The 17919-nt window shown below is 45.4% G+C and overlaps 2 protein-coding genes across 2 annotated transcripts in view; both read right to left on the reverse strand.

The window, feature by feature from the left end:
* Positions 1 to 163: 163 nt before the first annotated feature.
* LOC128306882 (uncharacterized) lies at positions 164 to 4799 on the reverse strand. The gene is made up of 4 exons (XM_053044519.1): positions 4553 to 4799; positions 2124 to 2255; positions 1111 to 2054; positions 164 to 769 (listed from the first exon to the last, which is right to left on the reverse strand). Exons 1-4 carry the CDS (start codon positions 4700 to 4702, stop codon positions 547 to 549), a joined length of 1449 nt encoding a protein of 482 aa, XP_052900479.1. The 5' UTR covers positions 4703 to 4799; the 3' UTR covers positions 164 to 546.
* Positions 4800 to 7151: 2352 nt separating this feature from the next.
* LOC128306801 (all trans-polyprenyl-diphosphate synthase PDSS1-like) overlaps positions 7152 to 17919 on the reverse strand; it is a 46090-nt gene continuing 35322 nt past the window's right edge. The window contains exons 6-8 of the mRNA XM_053044414.1: positions 12173 to 12304; positions 11916 to 12110; positions 7152 to 11847 (exon numbers count right to left, since the gene is read on the reverse strand). Of these exons, the coding sequence (XP_052900374.1) occupies positions 11626 to 11847; positions 11916 to 12110; positions 12173 to 12304 (549 nt within the window). The 3' untranslated portion in view covers positions 7152 to 11625. The remainder of the gene's footprint in view (positions 11848 to 11915; positions 12111 to 12172; positions 12305 to 17919) is intronic.

The raw sequence follows: 17919 nt of genomic DNA on the forward strand, positions 1-17919 counted from the left end.
GCCTACTCCCGACTGCTAGCGCCTACGCTAGCTTTCCCTTTTCATCACTGACTCACTGATCCGTTGTACCTTATATACAATGCGATGGAGATAATGATCAAAAGGATGGATTGTGTGTTATATTAATTGCCTTTCATTCTCTTATTCTTTTCTATCTTTGTTCTCTTATCTTTTTCTCCCTCTCTCTATTTTTCGGTTGTCATTTTCGGGTGAAAGCGAAGCAACTTTGCACTCACTTGCGTTCGTTCGGCAAGTGAAGAAAATTGTCCATCTTTAATTACTTGACTGACTCGTATCGTGTCATGCGTCATACGTCTGTGGCTCTGTTGCAGGAAATAGACCTCGCAGTATGTTATCGCACTTGGCAGGTAGAACACCAGCATCTACCATCTGCATCACATGCAGTGCTCCTAAAGCACGCTATAATGTCGGGCTCTATTTCCTGCCAACTACAGTGACTTCGGTGACTTGTGATCTCTTACAGGTGTTTTTTGCCATGAGATGTTTCGTCGCACTGGGTAAACTGGCATTGGTACAGGTTCTGCTTTAGCGGCGTGATTTGTAAAGCAGATTGTCCAGGTTGAGCTTGTTCTTGTTCGGCAGTGGTGCACCGTGACCCGGCCGGCCCCAGAAGGTGCTCCACGTCTCGAAGTGCTGCCGGCTCGTCTCAAACTCCATCGCCCGCACCGTTTCCACCTTGCGCTGCTTCTGGCTCATCTGATTGCACAGGTCGGTCAGGTAGCCGTCGTCGGTGCGCCGTGCCAAACTGCTGCAGTGCGTTGCCCCAGCCGTGCGTTAGTACATTAGTGCACGGGCGGTGGCCATTAACGGTGGCGGAAAGAAAAACAGAGTTGAAATATGGGTAGATTGTCTTACTGGCTACTATTCACAACAAAACAGGCAACACACGCACACCCTTGGCCATGGGCAGGATGTGGAACATTAATGGGGGGAGTACGTAGAATCTTTTTTTTTTTCTTTGGGAGATGAAATCATTTCGAGCACTTCACGAAGCGCGTCTGTAGGGAGATTTGGAGGAGTCGGTGTTTGGACAGGTTTTTGGGCGGAAGGGTGTGGTTGGTACGGCTAGACGTCTACTACCACTATTACCCGTTTGCGGTGTACTTATCGATCTTGGTGACGTCGGTCGTGCCGAGGCTGATGGGACGTGGTTGGGAGCGCCGTTTGGCGAGCAGTGGCACCAGCTCAACACCACCCGTTATCATACAGTTGCGCGTCGGCGGAACCCGCCCGCCATTGCGCCGCCCACCCCCCGCCCCCGCCTGTTGTGGCTGTTGTTGTTGTTGCTGTTGTTGCTGTTGTTGCTGCTGTTGCTGTTGTTGCTGACTTTGATTGCAGAGTCGTGGAACGCGTCGATCGGACCCTGTTGCTGGTGGTGGCAGAGCCGGCGGTTGCAAACCCGGCGCAGTAGCAGGTGGTGATGGGTGATACTTGATCGCGTCCCGGCCCGCACCGGCACTGCCACCGTGGGCGGGTGCCGGCGCCTGCTCCAGGCTGTTGCTGATGCACTGACAGACGCACCGTGAGCAGCAGTTGGAGAAGCGCTTCAGGAAGCGGTTCTCCTCCTCCAGCTGGCGCTGCATCCTGTTCACCAGCTCCAGGTCGAGATCCTGCAGCGTCTCCTTGTTCGTCCACCCCATCGACTTCATGAAGTTGTGGCCGACGTTCTTCGGCGGACGCCACGGTTTCCCGCCCGGGCCCGGTTTCCCCCAGGGGCCACCGTTCGGCCGTGTCGTCCCACCACCCGGCTGCGACTGATACTCCGCCAGCTCGGAGCTGCGCGTTTTGCGCGCCCGGTTTTCCTTCTCCGCCACGATCCGGTCCAGCTCCGCCCGGTACGTTTGCTTCTGGGCCGGTGACGTCTTGTACCGCAGCTCGTTATCCACATGGTACCGGTTGGCGTCGTTGAAGCTGATGATCGGATCGTCGGTCAGCCCGGTCACGATCTGCCCGGAAGCGCTACGGATCGGGGCCCCGCCACCGCCCGCACCGACACCACGCGTACGTCCCACCGACACCGGATTCCGCAGATCCTGAGAAGCAGAGACGATCGCTAGGTATAACAGCTCACACACGCATCCCGGATCCCCACCGGTACTTACATTCTTCGTCTCCGGATACAAACCCTGCAGCTGTATGTTGCGCATGCGAATCGTATCGTTCGGTGCACCGCCACCCTTCCGTCCCCACGGTGAGTAACGCTCCATCACTTCCCGGTACTGGAAGAGGGGAAACTTTGTCGGTGAATATTTAGTTCCTTCGGGTTACAATGTTTGAACTTCACGCAACACAACAACAAGACAGGAAGGATCGCACAACAAAAGAAAAAGAAATGTTCCAACTCCAATCTTCAGGATTACCGTATCGCCCCTTAACGCACGTTTTAGACGACCTAATTTGTACATTGAGGACCTTTTCAACTTTCAAGGACTCTTCAAGGGGGGCTTAATCAAACGACATCAATATCGTAACCACAAATAGTGGAATATCTCGGAAAGACTCTGAAAGTCCCAACACAAGCGGAATAGCGGGGAAGCCCTTGAATGTTTCGATCCAGCGAAGTTTTTGTCAGTGATAGTACTCGCACACGGTAGCACCGTTTGGGAGTGAGTGGAGTTGTTTTTGGTTTGCGTTTTGGAAGGACTCCTACCAGTAAGCGATGAGCGTTAGGCTTGGTAGGTCTTTATCGGATCGATACTCGTCCGCCATTGCACTTCTCGCTTCGTTGAAACAATCGGCCATTTGATTTCGCCTTAAACTCCCCTTTAGAGGGTTTAGTGTGTGAATAAAGATACAGCTAAACCGTTGTGATCCACCCCGTGTGGACATATCATCCCGTAATATCCGCAATGACAAATGATTTATGTCAAATCACACAACCATTAAGTCCTCTTCAGTGCTATCCTTTTTTGCCGATGGTAGGGTAGGGCATGGTTGCACCGTACGAAACCCAAAGGCCACCAATTTCTTTTCCTACCTCACTCCCTCTCCTTTCCCCTCCCTCCCCCTCTCTGTTCCTGCTACCTCCGCGCATTGCGGTTCATAAAACAGTAAACAAGCGCCGACGAAGGACGACAGTAAGGAAGCCCGCGTGCGAAAAAGGAATTGTTTTTTCCCCCCTCTGGTTCAGCCTTTTGGCAAATGACAACCCGTCACGGAGCAGCCACATCCACAAATGTGTGTCATCCAATATAAAATATCTTTCCACCCCCTTCTACCACTATCGCTCAGCATTCTAGTGTGCGCCCCTAAAGTTAGGCAAGTAATTTGTTTGTTTACCTCTAACCTGTTTTTCGGTTTGCCTTGGTCGGTACGGGAAATCAGGCCACAAAAACCATACCAACAACAACAACAGCACAAAAAGCACGTTGTTCTGGAAGGTCATTACAGAAATGAATTTGAATTTGGGGTGAATTATGGTTGGTGGGGTCGCGAGCAAAGGAATTGGGTGCTACGCCCGCGACTGGAACGGGATGTCACATTTTTCGGTGGAATAAATTATTTATCGAACTGTATCGATGCCCCCTTCCTCCCCCAAACCAAAAAAAGGTAATCAATAAGCCAATCGGTTAATGTGGAATGATCCCCCATTCTGCCCGATAGCATCAACGTGCTTTAGCGTAAGGGCGTGTAATTTGTTATCCCCCGACAACGGGCCGAACGGAGGGATCGAGGTTGGGAAGCAATAGGAAAGTTAATGTAAGCATGGTGGCATGGTTTTTAAGTAACTACAATGCTTTCATTGTCTTTTTTATGTCTGTACATTTCGGACGCACCGTGCATTGCTACACTGCGCTGTGATTAGAGTACCAAAAAACTGCGCCTGAAAGTATGCAATTAGTACGTCAATAGGCCACGTTGAACACGGCGGGTAGTTTACGGAGCATACTTTTAGGCGCGTGCACAAAATCATTACGCAAGGAAACAACACACTGGGCGACCCGAAAATTCGGCGTGCGCGTTTTGGGGGGGGGGGGGGGGCTGCGTTTCGGGGAAGCATAACGTTGTTAACCTGTGTTCCACCGCTAACCGCTAAGACTCGCGCGGTCCAGGAGCTGTTGAGGTACCGGTAGGTTGAGTGGTTGCGCACGGATTGCGGTTGCTTGCTGTCGTTTGCTGATGATTGATTTAAATTGGACACCGCGGAGCGTCACAAATGATCGTCCTATGCCCACAAACCAGTGCTGGGATGCGAACGGGCGAGATGGAAAGGGAGCGGATGCTGCTGCTTGTCACCACTCGTCCCTTATTTTACCGCTGCCAATGCGCGTGTAGTTATGAAGGTGACGAAAAGCTAGATGAATGATGAACTACTGATTCGATGATGGTGTGTTTTTACAGAATAGCGCCTAAATGTAGGCAATCCGTCCAAAAAGCTCGCTGATTGCGTTTTTCGCCCCGAATTCGCCCGCCTGTTGTTTTCGCTTCGTTCCGTTCGCAAACACGCACACACACACTCACAGACACACTGAGCCGTTTTTGCATGGAATGGGGTGGTAGGGCGAGTGGAAATGTGGTGAACGCTTCTTACATGGGATTGCTCCTTCGCACGGGATCGACGCTCGATCAGCTTCCGGTTTTTGAAGTCCCGCAGGCTCTCATCGGCGATGCGCTTACGCTCGAAACGCTTCAGCTCGTCACACCAGAAGATCGGATGGTCGGATAGGTTGTGCGAGCCCATGCGCTACTCCCAGGGCGCAGAAAGTGTCCCACCGCAACTAATCACTCTTACTGGACGTTGGTCCGGCACGTGACGATTGCCGGACGCTGCGACATCAGGAGGCACATGGTTTTTTTTTTTTAATTTCAAACTGGCAGATGGGTCAGATGGGGAACAGTTTGCGGGTTGGAACAGGGCAGACGCTCACACGGTAAGCTACGCGCTGCTGACACACTGTGCCAGTTATCACACGAAACAAGGCGAAACCTAAACGCGTTACAAATCACACTCTGACAGGGCCCTTGTATCCCTTTGCAACCAGCTCGCCGCTCCTTTCAGCCCCTGTCTGCAATTGTTTCACACCTTCCTCAACACACAAAACAAGCGCGCGCACACACACACAATACACACCCACACCCGGAGCCGAAGGCAAGGAGTGCACTGAATGGTATCCGGTTTTTGTCTGTGGCAGCTTTCGGCGGTACCGATCGCACCCAGCGTCGGTGGAAAACTGGCCGTGCAGCAGTCCGTACCGTGAAACGGTAGCTTCTGCTTTACCACCCAAACCAATGCCTGCCCCCTTTTACACCCGGTTTCCCGCAGTTGTGCATGTCGGTCGAGCACCCGTACGGTGCCGTACGGTAAGATTTGTGCTTCTCAATTCCACCCCATCCCGCTTGTGCTGTTTGTTTTTATTTAATAGCGCTTAAAGCTTCGCGATTTGCCTACTATCAGGCGCTCTCTAGAGAAAAAAAACAAGCAAATCAAACCAAATAACTAGAAACTGGGTGGGAGGGGGGAGAAGCATAAAACAAACCCACGTGGTGTATAGTGGGAACGGTGAAAAAGATGGTTTAGACATTTCCTTTTTTTTTGTTTCACAAACAAACAGCAGCAGTAACCTCTACCCCTTCCTTTCAGGCCTTCCCTTCCCAGACTGCATGTTACACTTTCAAGCGCAAACTTCGATCCAACATCAGTGAGCTTTTGCCGTTTTGTACAGACGCATAAACGGCACACAACGTGGAAAACCCCCCATTCCCCGACGGGGGGAAAAAAGGGTTTTTGCTTATAAATGTCGAGGTTGCTTGCCTGGTTTGTTGCACAGGGATGCGGTACCAGCATAACCCAGGCAAGGCAAGTTACGTAGCGGATAACAAGCAACTCCGGCACAGATGGGAAGGACACGCAACGATGTCCTAGGACAGGTAAAGGTAGCACATGCAAAACGGGCGCTGTTGTTGCTTTGTTGTTAGCGGGCGCATACTTTCCCCTTCATTGCCATTGCGTTCGGCACAACTTTACAACCGCCTCCCGTGCCGTCGCGAGTTGAAGTGGATGATGGTGATAATGAGTGGCAAGCGAATGGGTTTGTTTGGCACTGCTTTTAAACCGGCTACAAAACGGTCTAACCTCCAACAGGGCAGCCGGGCGCATTTGTTCAAGGAAGCAGGTATGTACGAAGGACTATTTCAAGGATTTCTTTCGAAGTGACATGCGAACCTTTGCTCCCCTTTACATTCCGAAAATGGTGGAGGTTGGGGTTTTGTGCTTGGGCTTTGGGAATTCTTTCAGATTCATTCAAACAGGATTTGTTTCTCATGAAGTCTTTAAAACTGCATACATGTCTGAAGATACATTAATCTCTCGAGAGTCGTGAATGCCTAAAAGCTTCTGAATATCCGAAGAGTTTTAAATCACTAAACATTTCTTTATCTACGAAGATGCATCAATATCTGAAAGTTTGTGTATCTCTAGTGGTTAATAAATTTCCAGAATTGCAAGAATCTCTGGAGATTCTTGAATCTCTAGAAACACTTATAACTCTTAAAGTTCTTGAATCTCTAAAGATTCATTAACTTCTGATATAAATAAATCCTTGAAGATGCGTGAATCTCTGGAAGTTCTTAAATTCACAGAGATGCATGCATCTCTGGAGGTTCTTTAATCTCTACAGACTCTTTAATCTCTAAAAGTTCGTGCTTCTTCAGAGATTTATGAATATCAGAGATGCATAAATCGCTGAAAAATCGTAAATCCCTAAAGATTAATAAAACTCTGAACATGCAAGAATCTCCAATGTTTCATAAATCTCTGAAGATGCAAGAATCTGTAAAGAATCATAAATATATGAAGAATCTTAAATAATCGGAAAATGCATAGTTCTCCGAATGTTATGTATTGGAGTTTTGGAAATAAATTTATATTTTCTGATAACACTTCCTGCAGCAATATGTAAAAAGGCTGTAAATGAATTCATATATTCATAATGCATAATTCTTCATTATATAAAAATAAAGTATCGCCCAAAAACTAGCTGAGTACGGTTAGTAAACACTTGAAACCAAAACACTAGTAAACATTGCAAAACACTTGGCTGTCAATTTTTGGCACTAACGCACAATTAAACTATTGGTTTCTATCCAAACAAGAACCAATCAATAAGAAAACGTTAACACCACGTGACTGATTTTATATTTATTTCGCTCCTTTCGCTTTACACCCCCACTCCCATTGCTTCCTTCTTGCCAACCATACACACGTCAACACGTAGCATATGTATGTATATTTATTGTATATGTATATATATATAATATGTACGGAAAACATGCTCACAAAAAAACAGGGATACAACAATGTTCCGTTCGTTACCCATCCCTTTTCCTTCCCCATTGTTCCTTCGCTCCATTCGTCCTCTGTTATCTGTTTCTCTAACCGGTTTAAAACCGTGCGCAGCACAGCTTAACGCGTGCGTCTCCACTTAGTTGCTTTAGTAAATATACACTCTCATTCCCCTAATACACCCTCTTTTACACTTTTCCTTTTCCCGCATTTCTCGTCCTGCTCAAATCATCTCCTTTCTTCTTTATCCTTTAACCTTTATCTCTCCATCTTTCTCTCTCCACACTATCTCTCTATCTTGCTCCTTCCGTCTGGTTTGGACATTATTGGTGGTTGAACTTTTCAAAATTCTGCTACCCCTTCCTCTTCTTCTCATCCCTCCTTAAACACCCCCTCCCCTCCCTCTTCTACCCTTCCTCCTCCTTTTTGTTTATTTGTCAACATTGGTTTTTCTCAAACAGCTTCTTTTCCAGTGGGTTTCACTGCAACATCTTTACTATTCAATGCCTGTGTGCCTCCACCCCACACCCTCTCACTTCCTCCCTACTCGCACCCTTCTCGAACCATCCCCCTTTTTCTCCTTACCCCTTCAAGAAAAAAAACACCCTCGGCGACTTTTTGACTTCGCATCGCAGGGACCTTCGAGTACAAGGCATTAGTGTGAGTATGATTAGATGAATATGTGATCGTCTGTGTGTGTCTGTGTGTGTATGTGTATGTGTGCGGTATCAATCTACTTTAACCAAACAAAAAGAAAAGACAAACAAACAAACATTTTCTTCGTATAAACGTCCTTCATACACCGTGCGACTAATTGTTCATATACATATGTAAATGTGTGTGCTGGTTTGTTTGTTAACATCTGTCTGATTTTTATGGTGTGCACGGGAGTATGTATGCACACATACACACACATACGTTCGCTTGCTTACCAATAGGGACACGTGTGATTGTGTCCCAATTGTTTTAATGTAATTTCTTCCACTCTCTTACACACAACTGCGCACTGATTTGTTTGCGTGTTAGTTTACTTCATTTACAAAAGTTTTTAACAATTTGCTTTTATATTTAAGTTTCCAAACGGGGTTGATAGCCGGTCCGCATACGCATATTTGTAAACGTTATATCGGAAGACACAAAACAAACGAAGAAAAAAACGTTCCGACAGTTTGTTTCTGTTGCTCCTTTCTAACCTTGCTACTTTTACATACTTTTACTCGTTTAATTAGCCTACCCGCTCCGGAACCATTCAACTATGATACACTAAACATGATTGCCGTGGTTTTTGTTTGTGGATGTGCTTGTGTGTTGTTTTAATTTTAGCTACAAAATCTTTGTGTGCATGTTTTTAACTCAACGAACGCATCGGCGATTACGATAAAACGATAATTGTGTGGTTTTGTTGTATAAAAAATAATAACTGTGCGTGTCTGTGGGGGGGGTGGGGTGGGGGAGGAGTGTTTATAAGGGCACGGGTACATTTTCATTTCGCATTGGCATGCCATACAAGGCACATTAAATATTCGATACTATGTACAATAAAGGGTATCCCGAAATCTTGTTCACCGGGTCTGGATAACACTGCCGTCCAGCATCAAGGACTGAACGACTCCATTTTGTTCCGTTGTGCTACCATCTACCATGTATGTGTGTGTGTGTGTGTTCGCTTTGTTGGTGCTGCAGCACGTGATTAACGAAACAGCAAACGACACAGCACGGCAGTAAAACAGTATTATTAACGTAATTGAGCAGACTTACATCGATATGGATTGGGAGGGTAAATTGTAAATTAGTGTAAAGTGCCACTAGAACGGCCGCTTACAAAACAACTAAAACCGTGGCGCACCTTCTTTGCGCTTCTATGAGCTATCCCGCCCCCTTAACTATCCTTACACAGTCACGCGCGGGGCGGAGAGGGAGAGCCCACGGGTTTTTTTTTATCTTGTTCTTATCTGTGGTTGGGTTTCTTATTAAGCTACTACCATCACCCTTTTTTGTTACAAAACGCTACACTGTTGCACCCTTCGCGCATTATAGAAGGAAAGATGGAACGAGTTCAGCAACACCACCACCAAAACACCATTTCCCGCACACGCGCGCAACTGGCGATTCGTTTCGTGTTTCGTGCGTACGATTTGTGCTAACATTTGACCGCCTGTTCAATTGTTTACAAATCACACCGTATCTAATGATATTGTTTTGTTTTCTTCTTTTCCTCTACTTCAACGGGCAAGTAAGGAGCCGATGGTGGGCTACATGAGTGGGGTTTTACCTATGTACAAAAAGATCCCATCCCAGCTGAGGGATTCAGTGGTGTTATGCCGCGGTTTGGCGCGTAACACAACTTAACTATTCCTATTTGACACATTTGCTTTTTTTTTCTAGTGTGTGTGATTTTGTGTGTTTGTATGAGGTTTTTTTTTTTGTTTAAATTTATTTATTTGTTTCTCTCTCTCGTGTGCATTTACGATGCAAATCCTGACACCCCACACACTACTGTACAGGGATGTAAGAAAAAAAAATGTGCGCCGATGTCTGTGTATTAGGTGAATAAATAAAGCAAAATCGGTATACAGGTGAACAGTTTGTTGTTGATTATGTGTTTTTTTGTTTTTTTTTGGTAATGCAAAAATAGGCTATTTACTTCGCGTTCGCTAAAAACAATCCCTACCAGCAGCACAATCGTACTGAGGGCTTCCTCGTTCTAAGGGTATCTTCGTGTTATTTTTCATCCTGTGTATAGCTATTGCTTGGATTGCGACACACACGCCGGTAGTACGCTTCAATTTACGGTTTAAAATCAATCATTGCACGTCGGTTACTATTGCTCATCACTAGAATTAACTTCTACCAACACTCTTCTGGTTGGAAAGGAAGAGATTTTGCAAACACAATTTTCTTTTTGTTTTGAAACAAATTACAATTATAAGAAAAACGGAAGAACAGACAAAAAAAAAGGATCGATAAATCATTATACTCACTAGTCCGCACACACACGCACACGCAACATTCTTGGTTAATAAACGTAAAGTAACACATAGTTATAGCCTGCTACCATTTCTTCCTCCCCTATTCCCCTTCCTTCCCCCCTCTCCTTTTCCACTGGCTTAATTTTACACTCATACACACGTACGCATACACGCTGCTTCTTTCATGCCATTTTAATATTTTACGATAATTTTGCTTCCAAAAAACCCCACGATCAGATTTTTTGTATTGCTGTTTGTCCACTCGATGCTACCCTTACGGGGGGGGGGTGTTTTTATATGCTTTCCGACACACATAACCCTACTGCCAACAATGGAAAATTCTAAACATAATTATGCAAAGCTTACAGCAAGCAGACCACACTATTTAAAAAAAAAAAGACCAACAAAACGAACATAGTTTAAAAAAAATTGATCGAGCACACAGCAGGGTTTTCGCGTTTCTGCTCTAAGAAGCTTATATTGCTACCACAAGCAAAACAAACAAAAAAAACCCTTTATCTCAAAAATGTTACCACCATCACCAGGAAGATGTAGATGGGGAAGCGTTGTAAGATTTTATAAACTTAATCTTCCATTGCACCACCAAATGTTCGAGACTATTGCATCGCTTTGCTTGTTTGCTGTGTTGTTCTGTTGTTGTGTATAATAATGTACACTAATATGTGTATATATTAGTACACTACACCGACTACCGTTGTGTATTGCTAACGAAGGGGAAGGAGGAGGAAGGAAAAGGGATCCAAAAACGTGGGCTGCACGATGTAAATTAATGCCTTTCCACATTATGCTGCGTCTGGTGAACTTTTTCTTTTCCCCAATTTCCAGGGAACTTATCCGGTCATCCAGACGCACACATACAACCCCGGATGGTAGATGGTATTGCAGGATGTCATATGTTTCGCTACCGGAGCATAAAGTAAAGTGTCTTTTAGATTTGTTTTTTGTTCTGCTTTCATTGCGCGCTGCCTTTCGATTACTCAATTCCTGAGGCTTTTCCTGGTGATGCACGATGGTATGAAAATTGAATTGAATGGTGAATGTTTTTCCTTTCCTGTTTATGCCATTATCAAATCCATTTTTTTTCTCCTATCGTGGTGTCCTCACATTGCCTTCTCGCTGGTCTGTCTCTTCGGTGTGAGCCATTAATAAGCTTTGTTTAACAGGTATATATATATATATATATGGGTGTGTGTGTATACGAAAGGGCAGCACTGTCCACGGCAAATCGTCGATACGATTCGGAAATATTGGTTCTGGTTGAAACGTCCCAAAAGGTGCCCCTCCCCCACACAGTGGCAGTGTGTGTGGGAGCAGCAAAACGATCACCGTCGTCTACTTCATCCGGTTGAGCACGAAGTCACCGACCACGATCAAACCCTTCTGGTACGGCGATTCGCTGATCTGGGACGCGAGCCGGAGCGCCTCGATGCAGTGCTTGCGGGCAAGGAAGCGGGTCTGCTCGAGCCCTTGCGATTGGTGCACCAGCTCGTACGCTCGCTCAACGTCACCCGGTTCGCGGAAGCGGCGCAGTATCATTGGGTTTAGCTCGGGGAACTAAAATACGAAGGGAGATGGAAGGTTAGCGCACCGTTGGCAGTGGGGCGGCTGCATGGATGACTTACCTTCTCGCAGGCGAACAGTACCGGGGCGGTGGCAAGACCGAGCTTTAGATCGGCCGCCGCCGGTTTACCCATCGCTTCCGAGCTCGACACAAAGTCCAGCAGATCGTCCACGAACTGGAAGGCAAGCCCAAGGTTGCGCCCGTACTGGAAGCTAAGCTCGGCCATTTGTTCGTCCGCGCCGGAGAGTACCGCGACCTGGAAAAAAGGAAAGTGTCACTACCACACGTTAATTTACCGCATGTTCCCCCATTACTTACCGCCTTCAAACTGTTAGCTATTAACGATGCTGTCTTCCGGTACGTCTTGGTGAAATAGTGCGCAAAGCGCTCGTTCTCCGTTTCCTTCGAGCCAAGCTGCATAAATTCGCCCTGTACCAAATCTGTTAGAACCTGTTGGATGCGGAACAATCAAATGTCAATCAGTACGGCATTAGCACGGTTGCATAACGTTCGATTATAGGAAAAGGTATGTCGGTAGCAAACGTCAGGAATGTCCAGCATGGGTTGAGGAGGATATAAACGCGTTAATTAAATGCGGTGGGTTGCTACTCGATTGCGAGTTCACCTTAATGGAATTGCCCCAACGTATGTGCTAATTTCTGCGCAACACGAAACGGCCCTCAATATACAAACGCAAACATGAAGCAGTGGAAAACCCTGCCCCGAATGTTGATCCTCTCGCTCACTGGCTCTAATCAACACTAATAGGATGTAACATAGAGGCAGAAGAAATAAACAAAAAAACGGAGCATAGCGTCGTGGACAGCACAAAACTTTTGAGATATTCCCGAATGCTCTGCACGGCCTCGGCATGATTCACCTTGCCTAATCCATTCACAAAAGTTGTTTGTCCTGCCTACACCCGGAAGATAAGGTGTGATGAAGCGTTCCATTTACAAAAAAAAAGCATTCGGATAGGTGACAACTGCTTAAAACTGCGTTCGGTGTTTGCTTCCACGGCCCAAGCAAACAATCCCAGTACACTTGGTCCTACTGCGAATAGAAGGCGTACTTGTGTTTCTTGTTACCGGTACGAAACAGCTACAATTGTTCGCTTTGTTTGGGAATTGCTTTTTTGTTTACTGTTTAGACGCGGCAGTAGTTGTTGGGAGGAACGAGCACAAGTTCTAATGCAAAGTTGAGCGAATACCGCACGAATATGCACCGTCTGGAGCTTACAAATAAAGCCGTCGTACATCCGGTTCGTGCTGGGACCAAACATTTGTTCTTTGTGCATTATTCCTGTATTGTTTCCTTTTGGTGAATAAAATTCAAGTTGAGGTATTACCGAAACGAATGATCGAACGTAAGAAGTACTGAGCATTGTGGAAGGGAAATAAAATCAGAGTACGTTTAAAATCTGGAAGATATTTTTTTCCAGACTAGAATCTAACATATCTAAGATGACATCCTATAAATAGCAAAAGGATCTCCTTCGGTGAGCTTAGTTCCTCTAATAGTCGATTAAATCAATGTTAATATTATTTTACTGAGATTAGACATAAAGTTCCAATGTCTTCCAATTTTAATTTTGGGCAGTAATTGTAACTTTAACTGGAGATACACCACTAGTGTCTTGCAGGCATTTATTGAAATTCTTTATGTCACACTCTGGGAGATACTTCCATTTGAGATCTTTACCACACGCCTTATCTTCCTCATTATCTGAAGATGCCGGAGTAGCAACTCCATTTTTGATTAAATTCCAAAATGGTATTGGTACACCAAGAATCTTACAACAGAAAGAGGACTTCTGAAATTGGGACTCAGGAGTATTGGGGATGTAGGAGTAAGAGTAGTATGGTTAAGTCTCTCTATGTCTTTCAAAATAGAGAAAAACATCCAAAAGACCTACGTAACCCAGCACCTAACTAACCTCAATATATTCCGAGGTGATGTAGAATTGTGTGACTCCTCTAATAAAATCATCAATATCCTCACTAAAACTGAGCTAGCAGCTATAGAAATTAGTTTTCCGAAACTTCCAGATAGATATCTTTACCACGCGCCTTATCTTAACCATATCTGGAGGAGATGAAGGAGTAACAACTCCATTTTTAATTGATTTCTAAAATGGTATACGAAAACACATCAAGAATTGAAATCTACGACACAATGAGGACTTCTGGACGTTCTGGACGTAGAAAGTCTTAGAGCTCCAGATGAAGATGCATATCATATTCTCTAAGCCGTATGTTATTACCTGTAATTTTCATAAAGAAGAAAGGGTATTTTGTGCCTCAAGATAGAAACTCCTTCCAAAAGGTGACTCCTCCAGTAAAACTACCAATATCTTCATCAAAAATGTGCTTGAAACCATACCGGTCACCTCACAGCCTGAAAAGCCTTCTGCACTCATAAGGCCTGACGCCTGTCCGACATGCATATCGTAACCACACTCGAAAGTAACATCTTTAGAAGGACTCTTGGGCAATCAAGATGCGGCTACAATAAGGGGAAGGGAGCTAAATCTCATTAGAATGTAATGTCTTGTGCATATAGCCAGAAGAGGCACTCGACCGTGAGCAGTTTAGAGGACTTTTTGATTTCTAACCGGTTGCAGCGCCTGATAAGTAAATAAGCAAGTGTTTCCAATTATCCTTTCAATGCTTCTTCCGCCATTCTCTACTTCTCTTACCGAACCCTCCGTGATCAAGCTTTCTGCGAAGTGGCAAAATAAAAAATTAACCAATTTAATCAAACGTACTTGAAAATCGCGACAAATCGGGCGCTAATGCGTGTCTATTGTGTCTGTGCACGAGTCTGCAGTTCTTGTAATGATGATGCTTTTTTTTTGTTAACGGACAGTTAAACACATTTACAACAGCAACAAAAAATCCACCCAGCTGACCGTGAGAACTAAACCAATCCGGCGGCGTTGTGTGGGCAATTACAACAAATCAAAAAAATCGAAAGCGAAACTAATTCAATGATGGCGGTTCGGAACCATTTACCGTCACGGGGTGGAAGTGAAGCCACTGGAGGGATGATTTGTTCTGTTTGTTTCTAGCCGTGCCGAATCGCATCCGCACCGGGTGGGGATCTTGGTAAGACCTTTGCTTTACCTGTACGGCGTTCAGGGTCTGTATGGGAAACCAGTCAGCATCGCATCATCAACGCCGATGTGACCACGTGAGCACCACAGCAGCAACAAAAAAGTAGACCACCAAGAAAAATGAATGGCGGCGTAAATCAGCTTCACTTTTCCCGACCTTTTTTTTTTGTGCTATTGTAACGAGCATTTACCGGGCTTACAGAGGACAGGTTTATTTATTTATGTTTTGTAGCGCCGTGGCACACAAACATATGACACACCTGAAGCAACATTGCAAACGATGCTCAAGCAATCACATCGGGCAACGCGGGCATGCACTTCCCCTCCCTCCGGCACGCGAGAGAGGAAACAAATCGTGCATCAGTGTATCCAGCGCGATATTCCGTCGTCAAATCACCGGGCCAAACCACCAAGGCTTTGGCAGTACCAGCGCACAAGAAGGTCTTGGCCACGAGCAACCAGGCACACACGTTCGTCGACCGGGGGTCCGCACTGTTGATCGTACTAATTAGCGACCTACAACTGCTTCGATCAACACCACACAGGTGCGTACTGTACCACACTGGCAACAATGTACCTCGGAGGCAAATATCTCTGCCCTCCGTTCCTTCTGCTCCCTTCTCTCCGCCCCACCAAACACACGATTGAGAAATGTTTGACAGTAATAACGCGTAATAAAAAAAAAACAAACACACACACACACCAACTAACAAACCGATTACGGAAATAATGACTTCTTTTGTCGCATTATCACGTGCCGTGTGTACCCCTGGCAGAACCGCAAATGAAAAGCTCGTGCAGATCGTGATGATATGTATGCCACCCTGTCTTTACTACCAAACCAATGTATCAACATACGAACAAGAAGATCCGCCACTGGTTTCCTCCTTCCCTTCTTTCGGCTGCGATCATATGATACAAACACGATTTTTCCTTTTTGCCTCCCTTCCCCAAACGGGGTGACATTTCGCATGCAACGAGGGACGGAGGGGACGGAGGAAGTGGAAAATTGGCAAATTTACAAACATAACCACACGCACATTCACGCTGTTTTGGTTTTGCTTCAAGTTATCCCTTAAACCCGTCACCCCCCCACCCCCTCCCCCTGATGCAAGATTTTCCCATCTGGTTTTTCTTTTTTCGTTCACTTTTCCATTTTGCACAACAGCAAAAAGAAAACCAACCCATCTAGCATCATCATCTACCGTCAAGGTCGCCGATCACTTTTAATAGGCACCGTTATATTGCACAGCAGGGCCGGAAGAATACCCACGGCCTGGGGTGGGAGGATGGAGGGGCGCAAGTGGAGGGTGCAGCACGATTACCAAAGGGACGGATGATGGATACATATGTGGGTCAATGATTTTGTGTGTGTTTTTTTTTATTATTATTTTTCAACCCTCCCTCATCCCCCCCTCCGCACACAACACTTCCATCATTTTCCATTCGCGACAGCGAACGGTTGGTGGTTGGAAAATTGCACCAGAGCACAGCTGAACGAACTTTGATAAATCATGGTCACCACCGGGTGATTGTTGATGATTAGAAAAGTAAATGGTGGTGCTTCTCGGTGCAAAATGCATTTAAAAAAAACACACACACACACCCGCAGCAGCAACAAACCGTAAGATCGTAAAGCGCACACCGTGTAGAACGACCGTAGCATGGGTGCAACGCGATCGATGCTGTGGTGACCTTGAGCAGCGCATAACTACCCAAGACCCACCGCTGACATTTTTGTGCGAAAAGCGTTTTAAAACGCAAAGAAAACCAAGCCGAAACGGTAAAAAGGGTCACAATAAAAAAAAAACGCTTTCGTCAAGCGTAACCGATGCTGATGCGTTACAAGCTGGGAACATGTACCGGACAGTATTCTTACGCCTTCCATGAGCTTGCGAAATTATTACCGGTGGCAAAAGATGGCATTAAAGGCAACGCGCGCACCGCTTTACATTGCTGTGTGCGCATTGCGCTCAAATGTTTCCTATTCTGGGTTCGTCGCTTTTGCTCGCCTCGCATTGAAGTCTTTCGTTTCGTACGCGAACCGGTGCCCGAAGCGAACCGAAAATGTGTGATTATTATGATTTTATTTTGGTTCCGTTTCGTTCGAAAAGCAGCAAAAAAAACTGAACACACACACACACATCCGTTTCGGTTCGTAAAGTACCGTAATACGGTACTGGGGGGAGGTACAGTGTGTGGCTACACATTGCAAACACCGTACGAAAACAATTCCTAACCTTGGGAGATTTTATTTGTTCATTGCATCACGGTTACAATGTATTGTTAGGAGGCAAGGTTAAGATGTGCGGAAAAAGATGAGCTTCAAGAATTTTGTGTTGCGTTTCTCGTTTCTTTTTATTCGCAAGTGTACTATACTGTGGGCACACACTGTTTTTTTTTTCATTATTTTATTTTTATATATGGCCCGATCAAATCGTTTTTGTTTCTGCTTTGTCAGTGTTGTTATATTCACCACGATGCCGTAAGATGGCACGCTATTCATAAGCATCATCATATCGTTACAGGGTTTCCCGCAAATGAAAGGATAAAGTGAGCAAACTACGCAATTGCATAAATGTTAAGATAAGCACGGCAATTGATATGGAATGACAGGTACAGTTCAGTAGTTGTGCGACGAGAGATGACGTTTATACATTTCAAACATTTTTCAAACATTTCAAACAAACATTTTGAAGGGAGAATTAAAAAGTATGTTAATTAAACAAGTAACCAAATATAAGATTTTCCATATCAAATGTAGCTTTCCCCACCTATTGCGGAACCCTGTAAAATCATTCTCATTCCCATTCATTCTTAATCGTACACCATGTCGATGGAAACCGCTAAGTACCCCGCGTGTGCCCCACATTGAGAAGTTACTGATGAGAACCGAGACAGCACGACAACTCTCTCTTTCTCTCGCCGATGAAACTGAAAGTTTGATATA

The sequence above is a fragment of the Anopheles moucheti genome, chromosome X (genome assembly GCF_943734755.1).
Source record: "Anopheles moucheti chromosome X, idAnoMoucSN_F20_07, whole genome shotgun sequence".
Lineage (NCBI taxonomy): Eukaryota > Metazoa > Arthropoda > Insecta > Diptera > Culicidae > Anopheles > Anopheles moucheti.

Bases quoted from the DNA above. Each gene is read 5' to 3' on its own strand.
- LOC128306882 (XM_053044519.1), bottom strand. From the start codon at position 4,702: ATGGGCTCGCACAACCTATCCGACCATCCGATCTTCTGGTGTGACGAG. The intron at 2,055-2,123 runs GTAAGTACCGGT...TCTGCTTCTCAG, and splicing joins TGTATCCGGAGACGAAGAAT to GATCTGCGGAATCCGGTGTC. The intron at 770-1,110 runs GTAATAGTGGTA...AACGCACTGCAG, and splicing joins GATAAGTACACCGCAAACGG to CAGTTTGGCACGGCGCACCG.